This window comes from Morone saxatilis, unplaced genomic scaffold (genome assembly GCF_004916995.1).
Source record: "Morone saxatilis isolate NCDOM2014 unplaced genomic scaffold, NCSU_SB_2.0 Contig10, whole genome shotgun sequence".
Taxonomy (NCBI): domain Eukaryota; kingdom Metazoa; phylum Chordata; class Actinopteri; family Moronidae; genus Morone; species Morone saxatilis.
Genome location: NW_023339652.1, coordinates 15,379,432 through 15,403,219, shown reverse-complemented (window position 1 = coordinate 15,403,219; position 23,788 = coordinate 15,379,432). Strand labels below are relative to the sequence as shown.

The 23,788-nt window shown below is 40.6% G+C and overlaps 4 protein-coding genes across 4 annotated transcripts in view; 2 read left to right on the top strand and 2 right to left on the bottom strand.

Annotated features, from left to right (window-relative positions):
- Positions 1 to 10,248, bottom strand: part of tm7sf3 (transmembrane 7 superfamily member 3) — a gene marked incomplete at its 3' end in the record, with an annotated part of 11,995 nt that extends 1,747 nt beyond the window's left edge. The window contains 5 exon segments of the mRNA XM_035679921.1: positions 37 to 208; positions 2,003 to 2,123; positions 2,506 to 2,656; positions 6,641 to 6,795; positions 9,968 to 10,248. Of these exon segments, the coding sequence (XP_035535814.1) occupies positions 37 to 208; positions 2,003 to 2,123; positions 2,506 to 2,656; positions 6,641 to 6,795; positions 9,968 to 10,037 (669 nt within the window).
- A 1,183-nt stretch (positions 10,249 to 11,431) lies between these two features.
- On the bottom strand, positions 11,432 to 15,035 carry fgfr1op2 (FGFR1 oncogene partner 2). Its single transcript, XM_035676640.1, has 6 exons — positions 14,771 to 15,035; positions 13,652 to 13,788; positions 13,316 to 13,433; positions 12,900 to 13,042; positions 12,639 to 12,752; positions 11,432 to 11,935 (listed from the first exon to the last, which is right to left on the bottom strand). Exons 1-6 carry the CDS (start codon positions 14,793 to 14,795, stop codon positions 11,798 to 11,800), a joined length of 675 nt encoding a protein of 224 aa, XP_035532533.1. The 5' UTR covers positions 14,796 to 15,035; the 3' UTR covers positions 11,432 to 11,797.
- A 38-nt stretch (positions 15,036 to 15,073) lies between these two features.
- Positions 15,074 to 19,367, top strand: med21 (mediator complex subunit 21). The gene is made up of 4 exons (XM_035676629.1): positions 15,074 to 15,138; positions 15,517 to 15,631; positions 16,284 to 16,384; positions 18,659 to 19,367. The coding sequence occupies exons 1-4, from the start codon at positions 15,097 to 15,099 to the stop codon at positions 18,836 to 18,838; spliced, it is 438 nt and encodes a 145-aa protein (XP_035532522.1). The 5' UTR covers positions 15,074 to 15,096; the 3' UTR covers positions 18,839 to 19,367.
- A 2,107-nt stretch (positions 19,368 to 21,474) lies between these two features.
- LOC118338624 (serine/threonine-protein kinase 38-like) overlaps positions 21,475 to 23,788 on the top strand; it is an 11,568-nt gene continuing 9,254 nt past the window's right edge. The window contains exon 1 of the mRNA XM_035675903.1: positions 21,475 to 21,862. The gene's annotated coding sequence lies outside the window, so the exon portion shown is untranslated. The remainder of the gene's footprint in view (positions 21,863 to 23,788) is intronic.

The following is a 23,788-nucleotide window of genomic DNA, read 5'->3' as shown; positions in this document are numbered from 1 at the left end:
AAGCGCTCCAAAAAATACACATTCTTGGTGCCCCACCCGCTTGCCGTTCTGCATCATGCCCTGGACGTCGGCCACGGTCTGGATGGCGATGAACAGGCTGCGCTCTGATAGGTCGTTCTCAGGCAGGAAGTACTGGTAGACGTCATACTGAAGCCGCCAGCGCGTGTTGCCTTCTGTCGACTGGTCGCACACCGGAGGAGCTGCTCCCCTGATGGAGATCGAGGACAGTCAGTGATGTTGGCTTCAGTTCTGTGTGTTTCTGTCTGAGCTTCTGCTCCAGTGTGATGGAAATGAGCTCAGGTGCACTTGAGCTTTAGCAGTTTATAATACAATAGTCCACGCTTTGGTGAACTTTGGTGAAGTGCCTCTAATATGCGTGGAAACTTCGTTTAATGACATTTATGTTTAAATGTTGTTTAACCCACACACTGAACAAAGGCTGTGAGAATGAGTGTGAAGACAGTAAAAGTGAAACTTCAATGTCATAACAACAAGGTAACAAGGTACTTATGTCAGGTCATTCTTTATAATTCTGTGGTTTATCGGTTTGTAGTGTGAAATGAGTGTGTAAATGTTGACAAGCAGAGATTTGGCTGTGACGGCAGTCTTATATAACTGAGGACTACTCGGTATACAACCTTCATACATGCATCCGCTGTAGGGGAAGGCGTTAAAACTTTGTGAGACAGGAGTCTGGTTTAGACTCAGTCCTGAGTTTTAAACGTTGAATCGTTGACTGTGCCTTTACACTGTGCTAATCTGCATAGCAGACTTTTCTGGGGCAGATAGTATACAAAATGAATATTGGAAATGATGCAAGAAGACATGTGCCAATGAATGAACACCTGACAATCAGACTGCTGCCAGGAGAGAAAGTGAAGTACTTCAAAGATTTCATGCTTTATTTTTGGTTTTAAAAAATGTTCTTGCACCACCCTTCTCCACAAATTGTTTAAACTCTTTTACTTTGTGTGTTGCATTGTGGGACATAAGCTGTGTCCCAGTTCCATACTAGAAACTAATTCTAAGAATTCACACAGCTCAAAAACTGAGAAAGAAATAGTTTGGTTTTTGGAGAGACAGGACAGGCAAAAAGGGGAGCAACCGAGGAGAGGGGATGACACGCCAAGCAAAGGGCCGCAGGTCGGATGTTCGAACCCTGACCCGCTGCCAGCAAGGGACTCAGCCTCGGTACATGGTCGCCAGGCTTACCTCTCCGCACTAGCAGCTAACTGGGCGCCCCATTCTGGACCAGTTCTTATAATATATTCATGGTTGCAGCACCTATTGCTTCATTTCCTGTTTCCTGCGCAGAAAAAGGAAACTAGTTTGATTTCTTAGATAGTAGCTGCAAAAACAGTTTACTATGACAACTAGAGGAATGTACAGTGTGTAATCAGAAAGCGTGGTAGATGTGATGCTATAATAATACCTTCCACCAGTCAGGCAAGTTAGACAAGTCCAGTTTTAACTGACATGGGTCAACCAAAGGCAGTCAACAAAGCCACTAGTGTTTGTCCAAACCAATGTTGCCAATGAGCTGAAAACTAAATTTGCCACATTTTATGCAGGCCGTTTGGAATTTCCAAATATTCCACAAAACAACGATTAACTGTCCGACAACTAGTAATTCCCCCAGAGGAGAATAACTCTCCATCTCCACATCGTTAGCATCACACAAGATATTCCTTGTAGCCAAAACAGCAACAGGCAAACATGCACAAACCAAACCTGACTGAACAAGCTAACAAATCCTTTATGTGCTCTGATGGCTTTGACACATAACACACATTCTTGAGAAAACGAAGCGAGTAATATCAGCCACAGCGGAGGAGGAGGCGGGGAGGGTGTGTGTGTCTGTGTGTGTGAGAGGCAGATTTCAGTGCAAGTAAACAGTGAGGCGGTTTGACGACGGGTCCTGGCAGACGAGTTGCCGCTGCCTACAGCTGAACAGGCTGAACAGGAAGTCGAGCAGACTGTGCCAGCGAGTCTGGTGCGTTACCTCTCATATCCTAAGTTTGCTGGTGCAAAACGGATTGTTGTCTCATAGAGATTGTAGTGGATATAGACATTCGGGTCAATGTCCAGGTTGAACTCCATGTTACAGGCTCCAGGGACCGGGTCTAAAAGAGAACACATTTGATATTAGATACTGTATCAGGCCCACAGAGGACATAAAAAAACATTCCCTTGAGGCTTAGTGGCACCCTGCCGTGTCAGGATGACTTGCTGTAAGGGTGTTTCAACACGTTGAAAGGCATATGAGCAAGCGTGCACAATCAATGCCAGTCATGGTGTGCATGAGTGAGCCGTAATCACGATGAACTGAGTTATTTTTTAATCCTGCGGTGAGAGCTGCTGCTGTAGTTTGCAGAAACAAGTTTTCATGAACGGTAGCTGCAACTTCCTTGTGTTCTTGTGCAAAACAAATCAGAGGAGAAGCACACTGACATGTTTTGTAACGGCATGACATTATTGCCCAGTAGACTGTTTGAGAGGAAGTACCGGTGCTGGAGTACGGGAGGATGACCCCGGTGCCCGCCACTGTTTCACCGTCAGGAGAAGACAGGAACAGGGAGAGGGAGGCTTGGCCCGGCAGGAGAGCCGACAGCAGCCCCGAGTCCACTGCCGTCAGAGAGAGACCCAGGCCCGGCATCTGAACCAAACACAAACATCATCTTGTCAGCACAAACAATATGCAACAGCAAATAAACAGCATGATCGCAATTTAAGCAAAATAAGTCCACAGCGATGCTAGCAGCTCTGGGAGGCTGTATTCAGGCACAGTGTTGGCTGCTTTGAGAGTAACGTTAGCATGCTAGCATGCTCCAAATGGCAATGCTAATTTAATTTTTTATGTACATCTTAGCTTTTTTGTTTTAAACATTTGCTAATTAGCACTAAACTCAAAGTACAGGCTGATGGGAATGTCATTTGTTTTGCAAGATTTTTTATCATAAACCAAAGTCTTGGACAAAGTGAAACTTTGATGATGGCGCAGGATGAGGAACGAAGGGATCACCAAACACATTATGATTCGTCCTGATGGGGGGCCTGAATGTAACAGACTTTATGGCAATCCATTCAATAGTTGTTGCATTTCACTCAAAACCACAAATGTCCTGGTGGTGCTAGAGGAGAAGTCCTCATCAATCTCACTAGGCTTCTTCTTCTGGGGACCACGAATATCTGTACATAATTCCGTGGCGATCGATGCTTAAGTTGTTGAGATATTTCTGAACAAAAATGGTGGACAACCACTGGCTAAAAACCCAATGACCCGCAACCTTCTATCAGTCCAGTATGGAATGAAACCCACATACATTCGGACTAAAGAAGATTAGTTTTAACAGCAAAGTGACGACTTGAAACAGCGTCACTACAATACAGGTTTTGTTACACATCGTCACCGTTCTTAAAGAGTAAAGAACAAAACAATCTCCAGATGTGTCCCCTAAATGTAGATGGATGCCTAAACTCCACAGCGGGAAGTGAGAGACGACAGAAAACACAGACAGTATGAGACAATCCTCTGCCAGCAATAATAAATATTTTCTCCTCTGAAAACATCACAACACACTTGGTTCTTTGTTTCATGGATTACGGTGTTATTAACCAGCCGTACATATTAGGATTATGATTCTCTGCAGTCTCTTAAAGCAGTCAGATATTCAAACAGCTGAGCTTATGATGAGGCTCATGAGACTGCTCGCCACCAAAAGGTCAATAAAATGCTTGTGTCTGTTTGGAGCTCGACCCTAGTCCTTCGCTAGAAACACGCTCTCTAAAATACCTAGAATCTTCTTATGAACCGATTGTATTAGCTGCTGAACAACTTGTGCAATTAAACTGAACTTACAGGCAGAGCACGGAGGAGGTTCAAATAAGCCCAGGGGGTTCACAGATAGCTCTACTTCAGATGAGAAGTCTGGTGATATTCAGTGGCTTTATTATAGCCAATAAATCCCATGAAAAGACCAAAACTAACAATGATGTGTGTGAAACCAAAGTCTGATGGGCACTGTAGTTCATTGCCAAGATCCAAGGCTGAAAAGCACTATCTACTCCTGTTTGAGTAACGTTTGCTAAAAACTACACTGCCCAGCTGCTTTAGTCAACTATTTTTCCTTAAAAAAATATGAAACTATATATTTGTGACACGTTTTTAAGGATTTATATCTTGGTGGTGGTTGTAAAGCACTGAGATTTTTTGACTAAGAATAAGAATAATATAGAATAACCTCATTCTTCTCCTTTAAAGACCTGTAATGTGGTATTAAATTGGCCATGGAGTATTCATATTTAAATAACTATGAAAAATTCATTTTTCAAATTCAACCAAATGTGTGTGTTCTTGACAGCGGAATGAGTCAAACATTGAAGTGTCACACAGACCACCACATCCTGAACTGATAAACTGCCAGTTCACATGAACTATTTGGCTAACAACAATAGGATGTGTGTTACCACATGGAAAAAATTACTAAGTAAAACAAAATCCAATTTGATCAACATGTACCACCACTAGGTCAAAAGAACACAATGAAGTTTTTTTGTTCTCGTTGTTACACGTTCCTCATTACAGAGATCACCTGTCGGGATATCAACACCTTTTGTATTTTGCTTTCCATGGAAATATTTGACCAAGTTGTCACCTGTGTGCCTCCTGCAGCTCAGATTCAAACCCAGGGCAATGAGGCTGTGGTATAACTGCTGCACTAAATGGTTAACAAATTACACTTAGGCCTGGTACCAAGGTATCATTTCCAGGGGACAAGCTGTATATATTTTGCCACATATTTCTCAGCGAGCTAATGCTGAATTACTGTTGTGTGACGGCTCTGGAGGCATCAGTCCGTCTGCTCCTACAACAACTCCATTGTGTGACACTCGTGTTGTTCGGACTGTGCTGGAGTTGGTAGAGATACTCCATTGGACGTGGTTTGCACTGAATTTATCTGAAGTAGAGGAACGGCAAACCAGTGTAATCACAAGTGTGTAAAATATTTACAGCTTAACACACACACGACAGTGATTCAACCGAGCATATTGTGGGTTCATAAAAGTAACCAAGTTCCACTTTAAAGATGCTGAAGTCTGGTTTTATACATGTGGTTTGTTAACAGTTCAGTAAATGGACAGCATTCACACTGAAAGACAAAATAAATAAAAACAAACATAAAAAGGGATCTTGTGGTTTACAGAGTGTGAGTGATAAAAATAAAGAGAAAAAGGAAATCAGTGAAGGAGAGATAACAATATAAAGGAAACTGAAGAGTGTAGTGTGCACTGTATATTAACCCCTCTCTGAAAACACACTTCCTCTTTTTTCTGTGAATTTCCTGTGCAGGTTTGGTCGTTTGGTTTTAGTGATGATGAGCAGAGTTGTTGTTTTTTTTTCCCCCTTTCTCTTTTGAGGAGAGATTTACTGCCACTGAGAAACTCACATGGATTTGTTTTCCTTTCTCTTGCTTCCCGCCGTTTCCATCACCAGCAAAAACAGAGCTGAACTAAATCAGGCTATCTGCCCCGTCTGCGCAGCGTGGATCCAAACCGAGCTGTCCCCCCTTGAGACTTCTGGGACTGACGCCAGGAGGTTTTCCTTCGAGGGCCGCCCCGTCTGCCGCTCATGACCGGTGGACTGTACATCAGCTGACTGCCACTTCTCTCAGCGGGTCAGCCGACCTCGCTCACAAAGACTCATTCATTAGACTGGGAGGTAGAACTAACTGCCTGCTCCTACAGCATGAAGCATACCTTTGATTTCACCGTTTAGTTTGCGTTCTTACTACTCCATGCCAAAGACAGAATCGCTCAATTAAGTCAAGATAATGATTAGGCATTTGATTTGCTGATTTAACAGAAAAGTATACATCTTGAACTCGTACCATCACTGAGCTTTCGTCTTAGTCCCGCTAACTTTACTGCTTCTACTCTATAAATCCACGTTAAGGGTACTGGTGCAATCTCTGTAACATGAAGAACACACGAAGAAAGGCTTGTCTGTGCCTGTATTAATCAGCATGACATGACATTGGTGTCAGCCTAAAATAAAGTGTATAAACTATGTTTATCCCTCATTTTAGCTATGTTACATGAACACCTTGGCTTCCAGTTTCACGGCAGTATGTGCTCTCAGAAAGACCAGTGCTAGGGGGAACAGGACTGAAAGCCGGGGCTACTTAAAAACAATGAGCTGCAGCATGGGTTGTCCTCTTTACCAGCCATCTCTGCTACTGGCACCATGAATGTCATCACATTTTAGCTGAACTTCTGTAGACTTTCATTTTACCATTACAATCCATCAGCCTCCAGACTAAGCATGGGGCGATATGAACATTTCATCTCACAATTATCTTGTCCAGAAATATCGCAATACACGATATTATAGCAATAATCTTAATATATAAAGGCACTAAAACATACTGGAATCACTTTACCTTGCATTAAACACATATATTTATTGTATCACAGATCCTCATCTTCCTGTTCTTTATTTTTGTACTATTTCCACACATCCGCTTTAACTTTTTTTTGTGTAAATATTTATCCACATCCTCTCACACAAATCTCGGTTCTCCTTCTTAAAACAGGGACCATGTGTCCAGTAGAGTAGATAGTAGCCTGTCTACTTCCTCACCCTGGTGTAGGAGAGCGTGGCGTTGCGGTGCTGCGTGTGGAACTGCAGAGTGATGAACGCCACCTCAAGGGGGATCCTGGACACCACGGCCTGCACCGTCTCATTCTGGGAGACGCTCACGTTCTGGAACGTTCCCGGCAGGAAAATCACCCGGTCTGCGACAGAGAGGGGAAAGTCTGATTTATTTCCAATAAATCACATGCTTGTATTGTAGTAGATTGATTGTGTTGTGCTGCCTATAAACCAATCTGCCACAGGATGTATTACTGTTGCCATTTTCCAATAAGAGATTAGAATCTGTGACAGTGTTTTTAAGGTGAGATAACGACTGTTTCATGCTAGGAAATCATTGGGATAGTTCATTTGTTTATTGACTTAAATATCACAATAAAAACATAAATAGATAAAGAACACACTAAGAAAACGCAATTTAAAGGTCAGCAAGAAGCCTCCGCCGTATCAGAGGTTGAAGACAGTGAGTGGAACACATTCCATACCCATATGCATCCAATACACCGGCAAAATGATACACGAAAACATATGACAAAATAATCTTGCATGAAAAAAAGGAAAGGAAATTAAAAGGCAAACAGTAAAACCAGATACATGTGCACATACGGTCGCAAGCTTAACTGCAGGGCAGGCTTTTTCCTGTTAATATTTCTCTCTCTGAAGATCTTCCCAAGTTTACAAGAGTAATGTCACACCATTACCTCAGCCTATGGATGTACATGACAGACATTACGTTCGTTATCCTGTTTCAGTCAACTTAAATTCAGTCAAATTACTGTGGAGAAGAACAACGACAGACTGTGGCGGTCACAAGGCCGCATGCAGTAATCTATAAAACTCTCAGACATCACAGACGGTTGGTGCTAAGCCAAGTAGGCGACCTAAAACCAGGTCAGCAGCACACCAGAGAGGGATCGTACAGAAAAGGCTGAATGAAGAAGTTCGCTCTGTGTTGAGTAAGAATGCCATCGAAATGTGTTTAACTGCCTGAAAGAACTGCTGTATAAACGTCTTCAACATCCAGACTGTGGGCTGTGACTGATGGCTGCTGTAACATGGTCCATTTCCGGCCTACAAAGCTCCTGGCATTTAAGCAACATGTCAGCTTTTAATTTAAGCTGTTCAGTTAAAAAAAGACTATTAAATATGTATTAATGGTGGGTCGACCCCGTATGACATTTCTAATGATGCTGATATTTAGAGAGCAGGGCGGCAGATGGCTGGCTACTGTAAACTACAGTGTGACAGAAGCGATGTCATTTAACTGCATTAGTCTATACATTGTAACATAAGAATATATTAATGCTAGCCAGTAACAGTTTTAGAATCGATTTGCTGTCATTCAGGATGAGAGAAACGCGTTAACATTCAGGATGCTGTTTGTTTTTTACCCACCACCTTCCCAAAACTCAGAAGGGGGAGCGCTAACATTGTTCCACAGCAGCCACACTGACAACAGCAGATAATGTCTGTCACCAGTATGTAAATAAATATGTAAATAAATGCCTTCAAACACCATCTTCCACTTGTATCTGAAAACATCTGGACTGGCCAGTAAAGCACGTCTTCCTCTGATCGTCTGCCTCAGTCAATGCCGTTTTTTTCTTTTCTATTTTAATAACACAGTAATAATTCATCCACTATGGATGTGTTACCTCTAAAGTAACGGTTTATCTGAGAGGAAAAGCCATACTTGATTTGTTGTGTGACCACTTCAAACGGTTACGCAGCAACAGCAACCTGTTAGACCTGAGAAGCACGTGTGGTTTGACCAAGAAATTAAAATATGAAATACAATATTGCAAAGACCTCCGTCGGTAGTAAACACACAGTCCACCTCAGCACCTTTCACAATGACTGCAACTATCACTGCAGCCATCCTCTGCAGGATATTCTCCAGCTCAACTCTGATTGATAACTCTGATGTCAGTGGGCCATTTCAGTTTGAGAAAGAGTTGACAGCTGCTTTTGCTGGACGTCTTCATTTGCAACACGACTTATGACCTTTTAAAATCACTATACAGCCTGACTCATATGTGTGGTCTTGTATTTGTGTGTGTTTGTCTCTCATACAGAGAGGAAGAATGTCAAGTATAAAAAGTATAGATCTGTGGATTAGTTGCACGCGCTGTCTTATCCGTACGGACTGTTTGCAGGTCAGACTCCAGCTCAGGAGCGACCTGCTACATTATCTGACATGTGAACAAGAAGGAAAATATGACTCGAGAGAGTGAGGTAGAAACCGTAATATAAAGTTCCTTCATGGTTAAAACATAAATATTCTGTACTCATATTAGCTTTTTTATCAAATATAGGATATCCAGCACTCTGTGTCTATCTACAGTACGATGTGGACTGTAGAAAAACATGCTGAGAATCTATTCCGATCTTTTCACATCCTACTTACTCTCTTAACTGTTTGGTATTTTTTTATTATTGTATGAATTTATAATGTCTTTTTCAGAGGCTATTTCTGAGGCTTTTCCACCCTGACAAAATGAAAATCAGGAATGGAAACACTAAATCCTGGATCAAATTCAAAAGAAGTTTCTGTGTGGTTGGTTAGATGAGTCTTGAAGCTGGGATGGTAGATGGTAGAGCATCGAGTCTGCTTGTTATGTCGTCTCAACTTGTTATTGCTGGTATTGAGCTGTTTATTTACCGATCAGAGTAAATACTGTCGCTCCATTTGGTTTCACTACCCCATTTCTTGCATCCACAGGTTGTGTTGGTTAAAAGGTCAAAATCCAAATGACAGTGTTAGCTTAACTTAGATTTTTCTATTTAACTTTTACCCTTTTCTTTTACTCTTCTATGCTGAATTGCACTTAATCTGTCAACAGCTCATCTGACGCCACTGTTGTTACACTATAATACATGTTAGATGGAGGTTTACTAAATATGAATCCAAAACTGTCATATATAAACATCACAGGAATATTATACAGATTTTAGTTAGAATGTAACTTATCTATGATGACCCCACAACATCAGCATACACCGTTAACACATGTGTAAAAGATAAACCCTCTGAGCTGAATGGGGTTTGGATGTATAAACTGGACTGTGTGTCTGTGTGAGAGAAAATATTCCACTGCTAGCTGAACTTAGCTTTAACAACAAGTTCAGCTCAATGACACTGAAGTGATTTACATACAGTACAGTATCAATGAATCACAAAGCGACCTTTCACCCTGCTGTCCTACAGAAGCAGATAACATAACCCAATACTTATCCGTTTTAAAGATGACACAGATAAATACTGTAGCTACGACTGAACCGTGAGAGGACATTAAATCGCTGTCTGTAACTCACTTTCTACTTGCGCTTGAACTCCACACAACAGCAGCAGCAGCAGCAGCGGGCTCCTCACACAACCAGACATTTTCCTTCGCTTCGTTTATCCGGTAAACAACACGCTTCTTTCCGTCGCTCAGTACAATCATTGGTAAAGTGGCAGTGTCCTGTGTTTGAGTACTAGAGGTCCCTGCAAACGCAAACGCAACATCGTTGACTGAGCTGAGCGGGTATATGAGACCCTTCTTCTCCCTCTGCCGCCTTGACGGCTGAACGATGCCTCCGCGAGAATCGCGCCCTAGATCCCGCGATAGCTCCCCGCCCCACGGCCCCTCCAGTCACTCAGATCGATAATGTGAGCGAGATGAATCACTAATCAGTTTAACAACTTAATCTGATTAAACAAACAGTTTCTAGCAGCCCCTTACTTCGTTTAGATCTTTGTTTTGGTGTCTATTCATGACTGGTGAGTTCCCTTCTGTAATGCCATGCCATATATGGCAAACTCCAAAGTAAACTCCACATAGGCTTTAAAGGTCCAGTGTGTAACATGTAGGTGGATCTATTGGCAGAAACTGAACATAATAATAATAGCATAAGGATGTTTTCATGAGTGTATAATTACTGGAATAAGACAATTGTTGTGTTTTTGTTGTAGAATGAGCCATTTTTATCTACAGATGACGCGGGTCGCCTTCCACAGAGTCCGCCATGTTGAACTGCCATGTTTCTACAGTAGCTCAGAACGGACAAACAAAAAACTAGCTGTAGATAGGGCCTTTTGCGTTTTTTGCACGTTTGCACAGCCCGTTCTCATTCCCAGGTTGTCAAATACAGACGCCAGCGGTGTGCAGTTAGTTGCAGTCTTATTTTGTAAGTGGGAACTGTTGCGTCTCTGTAGATAATTTTATATGGAGTACGGTCTAGACCTTCTCAGAAAACTGTCCTGACATAACTTTTTGTTATTAAAATGACAAATAAAACTGAATTGAACATCATTGCTATACCGCTAAATCCTACACAAGGGTCCTTTAAAAGGACGTTTGTGGATCTTGGTAGTACCAGAGTGGGAGGTCTTTCCAAACATCTAACTCTCTTTAATCTCGTTGTACACAAATTATTTCAAAGGCAGTTAAAAAATGCTTGATTCTAATTCTAACATTTCTACAGAAAATGTTTCTTTACTGAAATTATTGAAATACACACACGCAATAGATAATGGCTCAAAACTAATCCCTTTTTTTTTGGTCAAAGTAACTTTTGCACAGAAGGGGTAGCTGGATGTGACAGCAGATCCTGTGTGTTGGATAATGTTTCTATTCCTGCTTTTAAGCTTTTAATGACGATGTGTCACAATAACATGAAGAGTGAAAGGGAGAAGTGGAGTACCCGCACAGGCCAACCAAGCAGAACTAAAACCATGTGAATCTGCACTGTGTCACACACTTGAGAATAAAATTAAATCCACATCAACACAGCAGAGACTATTTCATGTTTACAGGTTTATTTTAACTCAAGCCCTTCTTTTACCCATTCACACATTAAAACCTTGCAGGCACCACAGACTCATGCATGCTGGCAAAAAAAAAAGCAAACATAACAGAAGTACCAACAACAACAAAAAAAACAACAAAAAGAGAGAAGGATGTATGTGCACACTGCTTGTGTTTGAATCACCGGTCGGGGATGCAGCTCTGGACCATCATGCTGTAAATGCTTCAGGGGAAGGGAGACGATCGTTGGAAGAATCTGCAGGGTGAAAGGTCTAGTGGTATGTGGCAACAGACTGTACACACTGTACACAGTAGTGGCAGCAGTAGGGGGAGGTGGGCAGTCGCTACGGGCTCTCTAACTTTTCCGTAAGCTGACGTCAGCGCTGGTCAGCAGCGGCGACAGTGACGTGCTCTCTGATGCGTCCTCTCTCTTCAGGATCAGGAAAGCCTCGCGACTGATTCCCAGCAGCTCTCGGAGTCCGCTGTTCTCCAGCTAAAATACAGAAACAGCCAAACATTCAGAAGAAATGATACCACCACTAATAGAAGGTCTACTAGTTACTTTCAGGCTTCTCACTTAATGCTGTATCTTTTTAATGTCAGTTTTGTTCAACCATTAGTGAGCTGCTTCCACGGTACTGCAAATAATGGGTTGGGGCGCACTCTGCTGGACAAGTTATGTGATGACACAATTTCTGAATTACACCCTAGCATCTTTTTGTGCATTATGGTGCGTTTTAAAAAGTAATAATACGAGTTATGTCATATATTATGCCATATTATTTTGGACTAATGCAATACTATATCTGACATCTAGTGTCTGGTTTATCCAGGATGAGGGGGCTTCTATGATTTTAGCTTGTGCAAACCTGTTTTGGTGACGTCATATATCAGAATCAGAATCAGAAATACTTTAATAATCCCAGGGGGAAGTTACCATATACACTACATTAGCATTATTACTTCTGCAATAGCTGCTATTTCTCACTAGAATTCCATGTGTTATTTTAGCTAGCCAGAATCAACAGCTATCAAAGTGTAGCAAGACACTAAAAGCTATCTAGGATTTTCTTCTCATGTTTTGATTCGTCACTTCTGTTCACAGACAAGAGTCCGTAACCTTGGCTTCCTACCTTGGGGTCTCTTGTGTATTTGAAATGGTTGGAAGTACATGTTGAACAGGGAAGGACTTTTACCTCTAGCTGTTTAATCCTCTCCTCGTCTTCACATGTCCGCCCCTCGTCCACCTCTATCGCCTTCCTCATCACAGAGGCCATCTCATTGATCTTGTCTATGTGTGCTTGCATTTCCTAGAAAACGGTGAAAAACAATAAATAAAAGGTTGTAGAAGTATGTAAATAAATACAGTATTAAAAATGCTTAAAATAGTGCAACATTCTATTGGTGTTTTTGTGCCTTTTACTCTTTATTAAAGGGTTAGGGTGTGCCTCACTGACCGTGGTGTGCTGCTCCTTCAGCTGGGTCACGATGGTGGGGTCATCCCTCTTGCTGGCCATGAGGAGCCTGAACACCTGCTCCCTGTATTTGGTCATGATGAGCTCTAACGCAGACTGGTGTTCCTCCAACGACGTCCGTAGCTCTGCAGGAAGAGTGAGCACAGGCTTGGTTTGTGCAGGACACAATATTGCATACAACTCCTACAAGAACATAAGTTAGCTTCATGTCACCTTGCTGTTATAAGCAACCACACCTCGCTTATTTTATAAAAATACACCATAAAAAGGTCTGGTTGTGACCAACAGGTGATGATGGCTTTAACAAATGCCTATTTTCTTTGTCCTGTTTTTTCCTCTGAAGTGGATAAAGCAGCCATACAACAAGATGAACATTAAATATCAAATTAAGAGCCTACCTTTGTTTTCCTGCTGGAGGTCTCTGATCTGGCGGTTCTCTTGTTGGATTCCCAGAACCAGACTAGAACGGGGACGATGTCGTGCGACCTGGTTCAATGAGTCAATCTCCTCCTGGTACTGCCAATGACAGATAACCAAACCAACTGCCATTAAACAACGATTTTTCAGCGGTTCTATTGCTGCTGGCTTCACAAGTCAAGACATGTTTCAAAAAAGGAAACAAAGCCTTTTAAAAGTTAATCACATCCCTTCTACTTATTTTCACTCCGTCTATTATTAGCTTTTTGAAATTTTGCAGAACATTTATCTTTAACTAACATCATGTGACACCGTACCTGTTTCATGGCATCCACTCGCTTGTTGAGCGATGTTGTCTGTTCGATTAACATCTCAGCGGCGTTGTCATGGTTACGAAGCCTTTCCACTAATGATTTGGCATCAGCCAGGACCTTCTCCAAGGTGCAGTTCATGCCTGTGGAAATAAAATCATTGTAAGAAGAAGCTATGAAGGTTTAATAACAACAGCATCTTAGTTTTGATAGAACAGAGTGGGTCCCTTTGTGCATCATTTTGCCATTTAAAGAGGGAATGTAAACACCAGGTTAGCACGTAGACTCATCCATTCAGCGCCTTACAGGTAAGGTGACAAATAAAATCTTGAATTGTGTTGTGTTGTAAAAGCGGGGGTAGTTTAGTTATTTCTTTCTTCCGTGAAGATGAATGAATTTTACTTGATTTATTCCCAATATGTCTACCTGATGACTGGTTCAACAGCCTGAATATGAAAGCAAACACAGTGATATTTAATCTCCTCAGACTTGCCCAACCCTCACAACTGCCATTTACAAGTCTGTGCTTTTTAATCAGGCTTTTATCTCAGGTAGTAAACTGGGCTAGATAAAGCACATTATTCCTCATCAAGTTATTCATCACACAGCTTTCGGACCTCAGGTGAAAGGTGAAATTTTAGATTATGCCCAATTCGAGTCACTTAAGTAAATCCAACTAACATTAACTGCTCAAGACAATGACTAAAACAATAAAAGACTTATCAGAGAACTAACCACAAACACTTATGCACTTAGCTCGGTGCTAACTCTCCTCCTCGTCACACCTTGGATGACAGCTGCTGTCAGCTAATTCGCTCAAGCTAACACTGCCTGGCTGTAAGAGATATATTTAGTTACTTGTACGCCATATTTACCTCAGCTGTAGTAAACGTAAACACAGTTACACACTCAGTTAACTGACTAATCAATGTTTTACCACCAGCAGCACAAACAAGTCACTGCTAACTTATTAGCTGACTTAGCACAGTAAAGCTGTCATGCTATTCCACTTGAGTCCCTGACAAACATTAAAAATGCTCGTTAAACTGGTCGACTGTCATTCAGAATAGTTCTTCCTCACCAGCGTTATGAAATCGGTTAAGTAAAGTTAATAGACTGCTGTACCTGGAGAACTCAAAGTGCAAGCCATTGGAATTTAGCTCGTCCGCTACTTCCTGTTGATGTTAGTAGCTAACATTAGCTCCAGGCTACTTTGTCCCCATCGAGGAGCAACAAGAAGAGCTTCTGATGCAGCACTGCTCCTCTGTAAAACACAATCTGTGTGTCTGTGTCTACTCGTTTGGTGTAAAGTCAGTCTCCAGATGAGTGAAGTGGCTACAGCTAACCCTTTACGATAATATGCAAAACAAGGCTTCCAAAATCACGTCCAATCCCGCGAGATCTTATCATATCAGGGAATTCTCGCGCGATTTTGTTAAATCACAGAAAACATGGCGGACAGGCTAACACAGCTCCAAGACGCTGTCAATTCGGTAATGAAGATTTGGGTGGTTTTTAAACAATAGCGAACCAAAATAACTATATATTTGAGCGTATATATATCACTTGAAGGTGGTAGCTAATGGCAGTAGTCCAGTTTTCTCCACTAACCTGTTAACATTGCTACATCACCGGGTTGGGGCCTGTAACGTTATCAGCCGACAACTCCAGCTTGAGGTTATGTTGAACACAGAAACATTTGCTACTGTTTGCATTTTACATTTACATGTAGGTGCTGCACTCTTAAAACATTGGAACTACGAAGTGACTCATAGTTATTATGTAGAAAACTGACTAGCAGCGTCCACAATTAGCTTCCTGCTTGAATGAAAGTGTAACATTGAGATCGATGGTGTTTGTTTTGTGTCCAGCTTGCAGATCAGTTTTGTAATGCCATCGGCGTCCTGCAGCAATGTGCGCCTCCAGCCTCCTTCAGTAACATCCAGACGGCCATCAACAAAGATCAGCCAGCAAACCCAACCGAAGGTGGTTTATTAGTTCTTATTTTAAACCTTTAATCCCTCATCTTTGGGATTTGCCTCTCTATTTTCTCATATAATATTTATCTATTGTCTCTCAACACTTTCTGGTTTACATTGATGTAAGTTATCAATCCAATATTGACCTTAGTAAACTGATGGGGTACTTATCCATGATAACACAATATCCCAGTCACAGGTATCATTTTCAACAACACAATTTTATAAACAATACCTAAAAATGTCAGACTTAAAGAATATAATTGTATACATTTGCAACTGATAGTCAAGAGCTGATGTTACATGTGGCCATACACCTTAGAAGAATTAGCCCCATTAGTTTCAGTACATCAGTATTGGGCAATACCCTTAGCCTGGATCACCTCTGAATCATTGCAGATTCCTTGGCGATACTAATAGAAAACCACAGCGCAGCTACAATACTGTATCTTTAGGTAGTGTTGCATGAGAAAATACATTGTTACATCCCTTGTGTACATTTCTTTATGTAAACACTGAAAATCTTTAGTCTGTTTCCATTGTACATCCTTGTATCTTAATATTATCTGTCTTAACTGTTGGATAATCTGCTAACCCACAAGACAGAGAATGCTTTATTTTCTTTTAACATTAGGATCCAATTGTTTGTCTCTATCTAGAATATGCCCAGCTATTTGCAGCCCTGATCGCCAGAACAGCCAAAGATGTGGACGTACTAATCGACTCTCTCCCCAGCGAGGAGTCCACGGCAGCTCTGCAGGTCAGCACATTCACGTGGAAGTACCTTTCAGACACGCATTGCAGTTACGAGTTCCCTGCTTAAAATGGGATAAACACAGACAGGAGCCCAGTTAGTATTTCTAGCTTTTAGTCAGCAGAGGGAGCCAGGTGAACAGCTGCTTTCTGCTTTGACGGCTCAAGACTCTGAAAAAGAAAATGATGCATGCTGATGGGTATAAAGCAAACAGCCAAGTGATTGTAGTCTATTTTATTGCCCTTCTAGCTTCTAATATATTCTTCAATACACATTTTTTTTAATTTCTGAAACTAATAAATCAGTTTACTATATACTGTACTCCGATCAACTGTAAGTGTTTTGGGGTTCTGAAAATGAACGGCTGTTGTTGATGGGCAAATGAGAGTTTCTGATGAGCTCTGAAATTGAATTTCTTATTTTGTCTACAGTGGAAAGAGAGAGGGAAGGTTGCTGCTATTTCTGAGTTTATTCCTTTCCTGAAATTCGAAGGTTATATTATATGAACTCAAACCATCCGTGTAGGGCATGTAAGTGATATGAGAGAGTAAGTGATGTATATCTGGAATGACTGTTAGGATATAGAGTATGACTGCTAAATGTATTTCTGAGCACTGTTTTATTCAGTAGATTCAATGTTACGGCTAGAGTTACAACGTACATCCACAGTCTCCAGAACATCATTTTATCAGTATACAATGATGAGGATGACTCTGATTCTAAAGTTTTGTAAGTAAGTAAATTTAGTTTTCATCACTCAGAAGTTAAGAATGGGATGAGAATGGTGGAGTACTGTATTAATCCCAGTGGGAAGTTTGTATTGGTGTAGAAAGGAGCCTCATTGGTTTTGAATGACAGGAGTGCTACAAATAACTGTACAGTGAATCTATATATACAGAGGGTAAGTACAGGTGTGTAATATAGACTATACCACAAAAATAGTACAATATATTGAATAATAATGGTAATCAAAAATTCTCTTTCTTGTCACACGTAACATGAAAGCATGACACAGTATGGTGTTTGGTGACTTAATAAGGCATCCAGTAGAGATGGTGTCAATCCAACAGGACATTGTAACTTGTTGTAATAGGCGAAGCACACGTGTTGCTAAATAACATTAATGATGTCATGACAGTGCAACAGTGAGCCAGCATAAACAATAAAGCAGCCAAATGGAATTCAGCCATCAATAATTGTATCATTTACACCTGTGCATTTCCTGATGTGACATGTCAAAAGGCCTTTAAGACTTTAATGGCACAAATAAACAGTCTTGCCACCTTGAAACTTGCCCATTAACTGATGTGCTGTAAATTCACTCTTTCTGTTCAAACTAGTAAAGGGCTGCGTATATGTAAAGCCTATGTAGATCGTATGATTTTGCAATATAACATTAAAGGTATGTGTTGTTTTAGGCAAATTTGACGGAAAATGTAAAAGACCCGCAACAATATCTGAAAATAACTTCTGCTCATAAATAGCTACTATATTTGGAACAGGCATCCATATGGGATAGGCCTTTAATTCCTTTTATACAAAACTCTTGCTCACTACTATCATATTGTTTATTTTAACCAGTATGAATATTACAAATCATTCATTTGATACTGCCTGTGGTTTATGTAATATGAACTGAGATCTACGCAGCTTGAAACTCACTCAAGCAGGCGACCTGGTGGACTTTAAGAGGTTTTATACATCCAAAGAGTTTCTATAAAATCCAGACCAGGCGTCTGGATTTGAGACCTGTGTTTATTTGTCAAAACGTGTAGCCACACCAGACTGTTATAGGAGACCTGCGTCTATTTGGGACCCTGCTTTTAATTGAAGTTTTACGTTATTGGTTATTAATAACTGTGTCAATACAGTATTTAATAAGTGAAAGTATCAGCTGCACACGAACATCCCAAGAGACTGAGCACACCTGTGAATCACTTCCCTTACATCCGTTGGATTTTTCTTTTCTCTGAGCCACCAGTCAAGTGTAAGTAACTGGCATTTGTCTTAACAGCACAATAACAGTTGTTTTTCTATGTTGTAGCTCTTTATATAGTTTGGCTATTAATGTGACAAGTGCATCAGGCAAGTTAGGGAGAGGGAAGGAGTCATCAATCACCGAACCTTCTGTCATAAATAATTTGAACAAAGGAAGTTTTTGGTTTGGTGTAAGAGCTGAAGGTCACAGTCATCATAAATAAATAAAAATACACTCATTTGATGCACAATACCGTCATCTTTCATTGTAAATGAATCTGACTGACTGTGACCCCTCGTCAGGCGGCCAGTCTACGGCAGCTGGAGGAGGAGAACCATGAGGCAGCAGCTCGTCTCGAGGAGGTGGTTTACCGCGGCGACAAGCTGCTGGAAAAGATCCAGAGCGCCCTGGCTGACATCGCCCAGTCTCAGCTCCGCACCCGCAACGGAGCACCGAGCCACCCTTCACCGGCTGAATCCTGACCCCACAACAAACATGATGCAGTTCTGGACAATTTTCAGTCATTTCCCTCTCATTTTCACTCTTTCTGTTAACCCTCAAACATCAGCTGCAAGCCTCAAAACACGCAAATATGCTGAATCTGTCTATAAAGGAAATGTGAGATGCCATACAGTCATTGAAACATCATTTGGTTGCTTAATTACAGTGTTATTGTCACACAGAACATTGGCATTAGGTACCCGTTGGAAAAGAGTACAAGAAGACGTTGTCACATACACACTGGTCTGTGTGTGGACCATTCTGCTGAAAGAAAATATTCTTTATAGTCCAGAAGGCTCTGATCTAAATGTGTCACCCTGTCATGTTTTTTTATGTTTTATGTATATGTTGTAAATTGATGACGTCTGTTTTTGTAGATATTTATGAATGAAATGATTGAAATTCTCATTTTTGAGTATCTTCACTCAACCAACACAAAACTGCTCAGCTCACTGCAACTCCACAACTGATGAGTCTTTTTTTTGTTTTTAATAAAGTTTGAACAAAGTATTTGGGTTTTTTATTTATTCTAACTAATTGTATCGTTTTATTGGAAGACAATAAGAACAAGCACTTTTCTCCAGAGCATGGAGGATTTTTATTGTTGCAGTGCTCACAAGCTCATATTTCTTTGTAATGCCTGGACTGTAGTCTTTTTCAGTCCTTTAACATAAACATTTATGGTGCCTTATTCTGTATCAGCCCGAAATTGATCAGGTGTGTGTATCATGGTACTACGGCCCATATTTAAAATAATCATAATCATGATAAATCATGATGTAGCAGAAAATATGAGTGCTAAAACCTTGACGCTCTCAGTGCTTTTGTTGGAATGATCTCATTAGTATGACCACACTTTTTAAGGAAGGATGACTCGCTGTTCTCTGTCAATCTAAACGGGAGCATCAGCAAAACATCTGAAATAGAACACAATTTCCTGAAAATGTCTAATGTTTTTAGGAACTGAGCTGTGGTTTAAGTATATTTCATGATGTCTGAGACAATTTCATAAGTAAGATAAGAATAGCATGTTGTGTAGGGAAGAGAAACTTAGAAAATGAAAGATTCAGTATGAGAAATCAGAAAATTCCGCAAGGCAAGGAAGATCAGAAACACATTGAAGATGAGTTCTCGGGGTGTGTTTTGTGCTTTTTGCGGGGGAAACGGTGGCACTTGAATTGCATAAGCTGCCACATTATGTGTTTCTATGACATCAAAAGCTCTTATCACCCTTTTTATGAAGTCTCTAAAGATAAGAGGAAGACTTTTTTTGTATGTATCTTTTTTTCTAAAGCCCAAGCAGCCTGAGAGGACCCGGGTAGTGATTAGATGATTTAAAACAAGATGATTTGGACAATCCAATAAATAATGTTTCCACACATGTGCCGTCTCGGTTTCATTACAAATGAGGCTCAGTCTGTTTCACACTGAACTTTGCGAAGCATAGGCTGCAGGCCAGAGAGTTTATATCCCAAATCTAAATATAGGGGCTGCGTCACAGCTCAGTGGGCTCCATTGATGTGAGAAATATAAAAACAGCCTTGTCTGCTGGACACCACACCCAGACGTGTTAGCAGGGTACACCCACCTCTGTGTATGTTGACATCATGGCCCTAACAGTAAAAGTACTCAGCCTGTCCAAATAAGGAGATTTATGGCAGGGATGCTTCAACTACCAGCCTGGACTGCTCTACGCTGTGTTTTGGTCAACAAAAGTTTGTCGTTGGTGTTACAGTTTTGTTATCTGCATTTTTCAGTAGTAATCAGGACACTTTTTTACTGCATACACTTGTTCTTTGAACTATAGACCTTTAATAAGTGAACAAGGAAATGAAATGTTTCAGACGGGGTAAATACAAAGCACCCTCTATTTTCCAAATTGTAATGTCATGTGAAAACAATCTGCACTGTCCCGTTTAAACAATGGTCTCTGATCTTGCATTAGATCTATATCTTCTATATATTCCTAGACTAAAGCTGCCTGTCTGGCCCCTCTATCATATTATATTTATCTTATCATACTTTATGGCATTTTATCTCCTATGTTGTCAGTAGGTGAAAGCAGTCCATGGGGTATAGATTACATTTTTGCTGTCATGTATAGTCAAGTAGTGATATTTCAATATAATAATATGATTCTTATATGTTTTTTTTTTCAGTAAATGTCTCTTTGTCAACTATAGAAATTCAAAACCTGTAATTAGTAGGTTTGATCATATGTGACCTTTTATTGACCTTAGATACCCTCCTGTAGTTTATTTGCCACTTGCTATTTATGTGTGAAGGAACAAATTATTTCAGTGTTGTCTGTGTAAAATCGTTCTAAAAATAATCACAATAATATTTTTCCTTTAATAAGGGCATGCACTGACCAATAAAATTATGTAACAGAGCTTACAACTACTGTAGCTACAGTATATTTTTTCATAGCTACAAACGCTTGCTAGCCTAATGAACCTGCGTCCTGGAGCACAACCATTGCAGGGCGGTTCAGATCTTCTCATTGGCTGATGCGTATGTCATTCAAGTGTATATTCCGCATATGATTGGCCAACGAAAACCACGGATCATTTTCCTTATCGCTGATTGGTTCATCCTAATGTCACTCAAATACGACGCCGTTGCGTGGCCGGAGCGTCTGATGAGCCCGACGGTCCCAGGAAGCAGCGCTGCTTATTTCATATTTTATAGCGATAAAGACGGACGAAGCGCGGCATTTTGAGGTCAAGGGGTACAAATGAAGACCGTAAAATATTTTTAAATTATTTCAGGTTAGGTTGCTGGCAACGTCAGGGGACTTTTGTTATGATTTGGCGTTAATATCGGCGATGTTTACTGTGCAGCCTGAGAAGTTCCTCTGAAGGGTGGCCAATAACTGGAGCCTCTAGCCTTCAACTGCCTAAATATTAGGCAGAAAATAGGGGGGGAAACACACAATATATTTCTTTCTACTGGGTCGTGGGGTGGCGGCAAGCCAATAATTGACTCTGGAGCAGGACACGGAGGTAGGTGAAAAATAATTCACACAGAATGCTTTTTATTTTCATGCTGTCGAGATTTTTTATTTGTGGCTGTCATGGAACCTGCCAGACAGCCGCAGAGGGAATAACGTTACAGCGGCCAAATAGCGAGCTAACGCAACACGGCAACTAACTCACCCAGTGTTTGTATTCTATCTTCTAATATTAACACTATAATTCATATGAATTAATGAATATGTTTGTAGTATCGGCCGCCATGTGCCTTGCAGCACTGGTTTCAGATAGTAACGTAGACATTTGACAGGCTGGTAACCAAAAGTTTCAGTTCAGGTGAGCTGTGAAACAGACTAGACCTTCATATGTGTAACAGCTCACTGAGTGCATCTCTGCAGGTGATGGTGGAATTCATCACACTGGGTTAAAAGCAATTACTTTACTCATTGAACATACTAATAAGTTATTAGTTTGACATTTATTTAGCCCTCTTTTCATTTGAAATACATTGACAGTACACATCTGCCAGTATATTTTAAATATAGTTGAAATTAGTGTGTTTTTTGGCATTTCTCTCTAATTTCGGAGCATTATTTTTGTTACCACTAAAAAAACAAAGACTATGAATAAGGATATATAATGGAAATATTGCCATATGTTATCTTAGGTGATGCTACACAATGTTCATTTTATTGATGGAATATTATTGAATAATTGATGCGCACTATGAAGTTCCCATCATCAGAATGTTAAATTTGACTTTTCAACACAAAAGTGCTTACAAAAGTTATTTTGTATAGTTGTTTTTTTGTTTTTTTTTGGTTGTGTGTGTGTGTGCTCCCCATTCCTCTCTGAGGCGTCATGACTGAGCCCTTTCATTTGGGACGGAAAGGGTTTCCTGTCCAGTCACTTACAATACTTAAAGGGTGAAGTGTGTGAGTGTGTGTGTGTACTTCCATACACACACATCCTTAACTCAATAATGTAACACCAGACCGAGAAGTCCAACACCTAACGTGAGGAAAAAGTTACAGTATCTGGATCTTTACCTGGGTTTTATCTTAAAAAGATCAAAAGTTTCCCTACACACACATAGCATTAAGTGTTTGGCAGTGTTTTCTTAAAGGACAAATCTGCACCACTATGTAGGAAATTAGTATATTTTGTACAATTTTGATGGACTAGTTTAACAGTTTCAGGAAGATGAGGGAATAAATCCGTTTTAAAACTTTTTTTCAAATGAATTGTGACCAAATACTTGATCTTATTTTGATAGGCCAGATTCGGCCCCTGCCCCCTGTTCTTAGGTTGCAGGCTCTCCAGACAGTGAGCGTGCCTTTATAATGCACTTCCTTATAAGTGCCTGAGTGGTATAACCTAGTTTGTTTAGCTATGGGGTGGATCTGGTTAGCTTCAAGACAAACTGAATCCTTTCAGTCTGAGCTGAAGGCAAAACTGTGTAACAGTTTTAATGATACTTAATTTTCCAGCTTGATGGGGAAACAAACACAGAATCCACCCCGGCCCATGACTCAAGTGTGCACATTAATTCCATCGCTCAATTTGAGCTCTGTACAGCGAACTGCTAGACCTGGGCAGTATGGGAGGAACCGAAAGGACTTAAAGTAACAATAATATTAATGTAATCTTTGAAGAAATGACTTTTTAAATCTAACTTGTAATTTAGACTGGATTAGACATCATTAAAGAGGCTATAATCAATAGTTGTACTGTATATTAACAGAGTGAGTACTTTTGGTGACATTTACCACCTGACTGTTTTGGTTTCATGACCCACAACCTTACCCTTCCTCTTAACTCTCTTCCCTCTCTTTCTGCCATTTCTATCAGCAACAGGCAGCTGTTTGTTTTTTTTTAGTGAAGAAGCTCTAAAAACAGACAGACAGACACAGTGGACCATTTAGCAGCTGAAGGAGTTGGTGGAAACCAAAAACA

What these genes read in the sequence shown, in the direction of transcription:
- fgfr1op2 (XM_035676640.1), bottom strand. Translation starts at nt 14,795, where the DNA reads ATGGCTTGCACTTTGAGTTCTCCAG. An exon ending in TGAAGGAGCAGCACACCACG is followed by an intron (nt 12,753 to 12,899) that starts GTCAGTGAGGCA and finishes ACCGTTTTCTAG; the next exon opens with GAAATGCAAGCACACATAGA. An exon ending in AGAGGATTAAACAGCTAGAG is followed by an intron (nt 11,936 to 12,638) that starts GTAAAAGTCCTT and finishes TCTGTATTTTAG; the next exon opens with CTGGAGAACAGCGGACTCCG.
- med21 (XM_035676629.1), top strand. Translation starts at nt 15,097, where the DNA reads ATGGCGGACAGGCTAACACAGCTCCAAGACGCTGTCAATTCG. An exon ending in GCCAGCAAACCCAACCGAAG is followed by an intron (nt 15,632 to 16,283) that starts GTGGTTTATTAG and finishes GTCTCTATCTAG; the next exon opens with AATATGCCCAGCTATTTGCA. An exon ending in AGTCCACGGCAGCTCTGCAG is followed by an intron (nt 16,385 to 18,658) that starts GTCAGCACATTC and finishes ACCCCTCGTCAG; the next exon opens with GCGGCCAGTCTACGGCAGCT.